This window comes from Alosa sapidissima, chromosome 13 (assembly GCF_018492685.1).
Source record: "Alosa sapidissima isolate fAloSap1 chromosome 13, fAloSap1.pri, whole genome shotgun sequence".
NCBI lineage: Eukaryota > Metazoa > Chordata > Actinopteri > Clupeiformes > Clupeidae > Alosa > Alosa sapidissima.
Window position 1 is genome coordinate 33,860,969 of NC_055969.1, and position 7,500 is coordinate 33,868,468.

At 47.2% G+C, this 7,500-nt stretch overlaps 1 protein-coding gene across 1 annotated transcript in view; it reads right to left on the minus strand.

Annotated features, from left to right (window-relative positions):
* Nucleotides 1-7,500, minus strand: part of LOC121679806 (bone morphogenetic protein 1-like) — a 69,061-nt gene that overhangs the window by 7,199 nt on the left and 54,362 nt on the right. The window contains exon 15 of the mRNA XM_042058840.1: nucleotides 5,879-6,059. Coding sequence (XP_041914774.1) covers nucleotides 5,879-6,059 — 181 coding nt within the window. The remainder of the gene's footprint in view (nucleotides 1-5,878; nucleotides 6,060-7,500) is intronic.

Consider the following 7,500-nt stretch of genomic DNA (forward strand, 5'->3'; position numbering starts at 1 on the left):
GAAATGTGATTGGTAATTAATTATCCTGAAAAATCTGTTTGCTACACATTTGCTAACAGGTTCTTTATACGTTCACCCAGGCTAAAGTTCGTAACGTTTTCCCAACAGCTCAACTGATAAACATAAGCTAGGCTACAAACACAACTTTACACATAAGTGTCTTATTATTATTTTTATTCAACAACCTGGCTGTAGAAGTGCAATCCCAGAAAAAGTTTAAGTCGTGTTAATTCCACTGTTCCCATAAATATCCAGGCTGTCTTCCTCCGTCATCTCCATGGTCAATCTGAAACAACACAAAATAAACATCAGCCATTTATTCCTTTTTGAAAATAGGTCACAATTACACTCGTTTTTTATCATCAGTGATCCTGTTAGCGTTATCACTGTTTTTCCAAAATAGTTATTGTGATGGCTGTTTTGCTCAAGCTAAGCTAGTATATTGCTGGAAAATAATAGCATATAACCTTACAGTGAAGTTATCAATCGCTCGGCTGCTTGTGTTGTCTCTGAATAAACCAACAGAGATAAAAAGCAGATAGCTTACCTTGAAAAGTTGGGCTGCGTCCTAGTCCAACAGCAGGCTGGCAAATCATGTCAAAAGAACCATATATTTTCACAACTAAATACAAGTATGAACATCACACTTTGTGAGTAGTTTATTTAGCGTTGATTGTGATAGAGAACTAGCGATGTTTTGAATTTCTGGCGAATGTCTAATTTCAAGCTAACTTAACCGCGGTGAAAGGACAGTCAATTTAGCAGAATCAGCACCTTAATTAATGTCAATACCACCTGGGTCTGCTGTGAAAAAATGGCCCTTCGGCTCATATCCATAATCCTGTCATGAGCATTCTCTCTCCCTGGCAACAACCTTAATTGATTCAACTCTCTGCCACTCTGCTCACTCTCTCTCTACTCTGCCTAACGAGCTCCACCTGGCTCCGCCCTGCTCTGCTCTTGTTACCTGGCCAGCTGCGCTGCATTTCCCACTCACCATCCTCACCTTGCCCCACTCTGCTCTAATTACTCTGCCAGCTGCACTGCATTTCTCCACTAACCTCTCCCAGTATATAAAGCCCTGTTTTTCAGCCAAGCCCTGTCAGATCGTCTTCAAACCTGGACCAGTAACCTGCCTGCCTGTCTACTCCCTGACTCCTACCTGTGATTCGGATCCTTTCTTGACTGCCTCCCTGTTCTACCGCCCCGGTTATCCCGACCTGCCTTCCGGATCTTCTCGATTACTCTCCGATCTTCAGCCCCCCCGGGTACTCGAATCTGCCTTCTGTCCCTCACCACGTTTAGTGCCTAGCCCTGGTCTGTACTACTGCCTGCTGTTCACCTTGCTGTTGTGTGTGTGTTCCCCTGAGCCCTGAGAACCCCTGACACCCCTGGCACTCCTAGCACCCCTGGAACCGGAACCTCCAAGACCTCACGTTTCTCTCACTCCTCTTCCCCCCTGAACCCTTCAATAAAAAGACTCTGAATTTGAACTTGCGCTCTTGGGTCGTCTTCTGTCCGTGACAGAACGATCTGACCATCATGGACCCAGCGCACTCCCTGACCACTATGGAGGAAGAGCCCAAGATGACTGCCCTACAGCGACTGGAACGCACTGAGGGAGACATCAATCGGATGGCTGGCGACATCGCTTCCCTTCTCCAGCTAGGCAACCAACAACAACAGCAATCCAACCAGCAGCGACAACAGTTCCAACTGCAGCAACAACTGCTAGCCCAAGCCCTGCAACTACTCTCAAACCCGGCTACTCCACCTGCACCCACCCCTGGTTCTTCTGTTCCTGTACCACCGGCAGTGCTGCCACCAGATCCCCACGCTCCTGAACCAAAGATTGGGAACCCGGAACGTTTCGATGGAGACCAAAAGCAAGTAAGACCATTCTTTAGCAGCTGCCGAATCCAGTTCGCACTACAGCCCAGGACCTTCTCAACGGAGGGAGCCAAGGTGGGGTATGTCATCACCCATCTCACCGGCCGAGCTCGGTTGTGGGGAACGGCGGAATTCGACCGGCAAACCCCAGCCTGTGCACCCTTCAGTGCCTTTGAGGAGGAGATGTTAAAGGTCTTTGATCTAGGCTCGCCAACAGCTGAAGCGTCACAAGCTCTGCTCACCATCCGTCAGGGCAATCGGACAGTGGCAGACTTCTCCATTGACTTTCGTACCCTGGCCAGTCAAAGCTCGTTTAACTCAGAGGCACTGGTGCAAGCCTTCCTCCACAGCTTGGCGGACTATATCAAAGACGAGCTTGTTTCTCATGACCCGCCCTCAACGCTTGATGCCGCCATTGATCTTGCCGTCCGCATTGACCGCCGTATGTATACAGACCCGGAGGAGGGAGAAGGGGCGTCTCAGTCAACCTGCCATCCGCACTCGGGTCGATACCTCCTCTGTCCAGCCCCTGCCTGTCAAGTCCCAAGGCCAACTCAATCAGCCTGAGGCCATGGAGATTGGCCGTGCCTCTTTGACTCCCGAGGAGCGTCGGCGCCGTCTAACCTCCAACCTTTGCCTCTACTGTGGTGGTGAAAATCACCGTGGTCGCCACCTGTCCGGCAAAGGCCGCAGCTCACCAGGTGTAGGGGAGATCCGGGTGAGCTCAACAAGTCTTCAGTCTCCCTCCATCCGAAAACCCCTGCTTCATCTCCGCCTTCAGCTTTCCGACACGACTCATACGTTGGCCGCCCTTGTGGATTCTGGAGCCGAAGCAAACATCATGGACCCTGAGCTTGCACGGCAACTGGACGTGAACCATCATCAACTGGCACAACCCATTCCTGCACGAGCCCTGGATGGACATCATCTGGGCAAGGTCACTCACATCTCAGCCCCTGTGACAATTCTGCTGTCAGGAAACCACCAAGAGTCCATCCAGTTTCACCTTCTACACTCACCTGGCCAACCACTCATTCTCGGATACCCGTGGCTCCGTCAGCACAACCCCCAAATCGACTGGGAGACAGGGACAGTCCGTTCGTGGGGAAGGAGTTGTCACCAGACCTGTTTAAGGGGGGCCACCCTGCCCGTTCACCGGGAAATATCTAGCGCTACCCCTGACATATCCAATGTTCCGACCTGTTACCACAGCCTGAAAGAGGTGTTCAACAAATCCAAGGCGACATCTCTACCCCCACACAGACCCTATGACTGCGCGATTGATCTCCTGCCTGGCACAGCACCTCCCAAGGGTCGTCTGTATTCACTGTCAGCCCCGGAAAGAAAGGCCATGGAAGACTACATTAATGACTCTCTTGCCGCCGGGATAATCAGACCGTCTTCTTCCCCCACAGGAGCGGGATTCTTCTTCGTCGGTAAGAAGGACGGTTCTCTTCGTCCATGCATAGATTACCGGGGTCTGAACGACATCACTGTTAAGAATCGTTACCCACTGCCCTTACTTTCGTCTGCCTTCGAACTGCTGCAGGGAGCCACCGTATTCACGAAGCTGGACCTTCGCAATGCCTACCATCTGGTGCGGGTGAGAGAGGGAGACGAGTGGAAGACTGCGTTCAACACACCAACCGGCCACTATGAATACCTCGTCATGCCATTCAGATTCACCAATGCCCCAGCAGTTTTTCAAGCCCTAGTGAATGATATCCTCAGGGACATGCTAAATACATTCGTTTTTGTGTACCTTGACGATATTTTAATATTCTCAAAGACTCTGTCAGAACACACGCACCATGTCCAGTTGGTCCTGCGCCGCCTGCTGGAGAACTCTCTTTTCGTGAAGGCAGAGAAGTGCGAGTTCCATGCCAAGACCGTTTCATTCCTGGGGTATGTGATCAACGAGGGCAGCATTCAGATGGATCTCACGAAGGTGTCGGCTGTCACGTCCTGGCCAGTCCCTGAGTCTCTGAAAAAGTTGCAACAGTTCCTGGGCTTTGCAAACTTTTATAGGAGGTTCATCCGAAACTATAGCACAGTGGCTGCACCACTCACGCAAGTTCAAGTCTGAATTTGAACTTGCGCTCTTGGGTCGTCTTCTGTCCGTGACAAATCCAGGTTTGGGCCAAATCAGTGTTTTGTATTTTAATCTCCTGACTTCCAGTTGAGTTGTGGAAATCGGACCTGGGACAAATCTGTAAACCGGTGATAAAACAGCATTGCTAGCAGAGCTGAAACCTCTATCAGGAGCAGATCTGGCCCACAGTCAGATACCGTATGTCCACTACAGGCGGATCTAAAGGCTTTTATGCGGATCCGGCCCAAAGGAAATTGCTATCTGGGTTGTGAAAACAATTTACTGTGTACTGTTTTATCGTTGACTATGACACCACGGTGAAGTTTCATTTTGCCAATGAGTTCAAATAATAGACGAGTGCAGATGTGTGTAGGCTTTACTTGTCGGGCGCTTGGTGCAAAAAGGCGGATATTATGTTTCTTAATCAGTCATGGGTGTGTTTTGGGCGTAACATCCTTTAAACTAAAATGAAAATTACATCTGTCATTTAATAGCAAGCAGCGCAACTTCAGGGCATCAGTATTTTGATAGTCAGCGGTGCATTTGAAGGAATCTCATTGCACGCGAAACCGTATGCAACAGGTATTCCACTAAACCCTGTTTAACTAAAACCTGTTTGTGACTAGCAGACTTTGTGACTAAAACCTGTTTGTGACTAGCAGACTTTGTGACTAAAACCTGTTAGTGACTAGCAGACTTTGTGACTAAAACCTGTTAGTGACTAGCAGACTTTGTGACTAAAACCTGTTTGTGACTAGCAGACTTTGTGACTAAAACCTGTTGGTGCTACATGCATCTGCACTCGTCTATTATTTGAAACCATCGAAAACCTAGCCTGAAAAAAAGCAACACTTAGCCCAATAATGTTCGAATGACTGAATAAAAAAACCTAAGGACATTTATCCTGCAGTGCAGAGGAGTTGCTGCTTACATCTCATGACAGTGCGTCTTCAGCTGTGCTTCATATGCGCCTTTCGCTATAGACCAGGTTTTTCTTTGTCAGTGGCGTAATGCTTTTTGGGCAGCCGTGGCCTACTGGTTAGGGGGAAGTGGTTGAGCACTGCTCTTCCATGCCCATATCCACGGCTGAAGTGCCCTTGAGCAAGGCACCTAACCCCTCACTGCTCCCTGAGCGTTGCTGTAGCAAGACAGCTCACTGCTCCGGGTTAGTGTGTGCTTCACCTCACTGTGTGTTCACTGTGTACTCTGTGTGTTCACTAATTCATGGATGGGATAAATGCAGAGACCAAAATCCTTGTATATGCAAGTATACTTGGCCTATAAACCTGATTTACATTTTTACATTTACAGATGGTGTAAGATAGCAATTTTTAGATCATGCACCAGACCACACCTTATGCATTGTTTAATAAAGCGCATGGCTAAGTGAAGCGCAATGGCAAAAAATGTGAGTGTAAGATAGGAATAAGCTTTGTGTTGTGATAATAATGCGCTTTGCGCTGCATTCCAGATCGCCAAGATAGAGCCCTTATTGACTGAATCTCTCTCACACACACACACACAGATAGCAAGAGGCTGGCGGACCACTGTCGGTCTATTGGGGGCATAGCTGGCGGTCCGCTGGCATTTTGCTCATCGGTTCTCTGGCGGTCCGCTGGCAGGTTGCAGACAAATTGCCCAATATTTTGTCACTATTGGTCTAAAATCTTTTTAATTTCTTCAGTTATACTCCATATATCATTTTATTAACTTTTCTTAATATTCATGACAAGTTAAATTTAAAGAGATGGTGGTCCAACGGCGGACCACAACCAGCGGTCCGCTATCTGTCAATCTGATTTTGCTATCTGGGCACACACACACACATAGAAACGTTCTCTCACTCACACACACACACACAAACAAACACACACACTGCTCAGGTCTCAAGCTCACCAGAGAAGAACTGAGCCTTGAAGCCCTTTTTGGAGACGGTGTTGTCAGTCTTGAACTCGATGTGCATGCTGTTGGACTGCGAGGTGATCCGCTCCGGCTTCTCACTGCCACAGAACTTGCCGTGGAGCTTCGAGTCCGGCGCCTGCCCACTCCGCACCTCCACATAGTCATACTTACACACCTGAGAGCCAAAACACACACACACACACACACAAAGGAGGTTTACAGAATGGTTTTGAATGTGTGTGTTTGAATATGTGAGTTTGTGTATGTACTGTATGTGTGTGGGCTTGTGGAAGTAGTACTTATTGCTGTATTAACATGTCCTAGTCCCATCCTAGTCATGTCCTAGTCATGTCCTAGTTGTGTCCTAATCATGTCCTAGTCGTGTCCTAGTCATATCCTAATCATGTCCTAGTCGTGTCCTAGTCATGTCCTAGTCATATCCTAGTCGTGTCCTAGTCATGTCCTAGTTGTGTCCTAATCATGTCCTAGTTGTGTCCTAGTCATATCCTAGTCATGTCCTAGTCGTGTCCTAGTCATGTCCTAGTCGTGTCCTAGCTGTGTCCTAGTCATATCCTAATTGTGTCCTAGTCGTGTCCTAGTCATATCTTAGTCGCCCTATACCTTGACTGTTCCCTTTTTTGTAAGTGGCTATAGATGAAAACATCAGCTAAATGACTAAATGTAAATTATTACTTTGAATGAATGAACTTTGAACTCCCCTTTTCATACCCCACTCTGCATCATGTGCCTATGCTGCATGTGTGCTAATATGCTAATCCATCATGTGCCTATGCTGCATGTGTGCTAATATGCTAATCCATCATGCGCCTATGCTGCATGTGTGATAATATGCTAATCCATCATGCGCCTATGCTGCATGTGTGCTAATATGCTAATCCATCATGCGCCTATGCTGCATGTGTGCTAATATGCTAATCCATCATGCGCCTATGCTACATGTGTGCTCATATGCTAATCCATCATACGCCTATGCTGCATGTGTGCTCATATGCTAATCCTGCTAATTCCTAACCAGGAAAGCAGATGACCCCCACAGAAAGCAGATGACCCCCACATAAAGCAGATGACCTCTAAAAGAAGGTTTCCTTTGACCTTAGGGCTTACTCTAGGGGGGTCAAGTTAAAGCTGACATCCTGAAAGTCAAGTGCTTTGAGAGATTCATATGTCACGTCGCTATAGAAAGTGGCAAAGGTTTCTTTTTAATGTATAAAAATGTATCAATCTCAACTTTCAGGGCACTTCATAAGACTGAACCCAGAAAAAGGACCAGAGCACATGATTAGTTCTAGCAAGTTTTTACTGGAAGTCACCAGCACCTTTTTCTGGGTTCAGCCTTTTGAAGTGGCCCGAAAGTTGAGATTGATCTAAGGTCCTGCTAACGGGCTAGTGTGAAAGACACCCACTTCATTGTATAAAAATGTATGTAATGTGTCTGTGTGTCTGTGTTTTCTGAATAGACCCCGAATCTGGCAATAAAGATGATGATGATGATGACTAGGAAGATAATGATAAATAAATTAGAATAGAACTCTGAACTGAACTGAATTGAATTATGTTAGGCCCTACACAATTAGAAAAGAACTGAATTAAACATT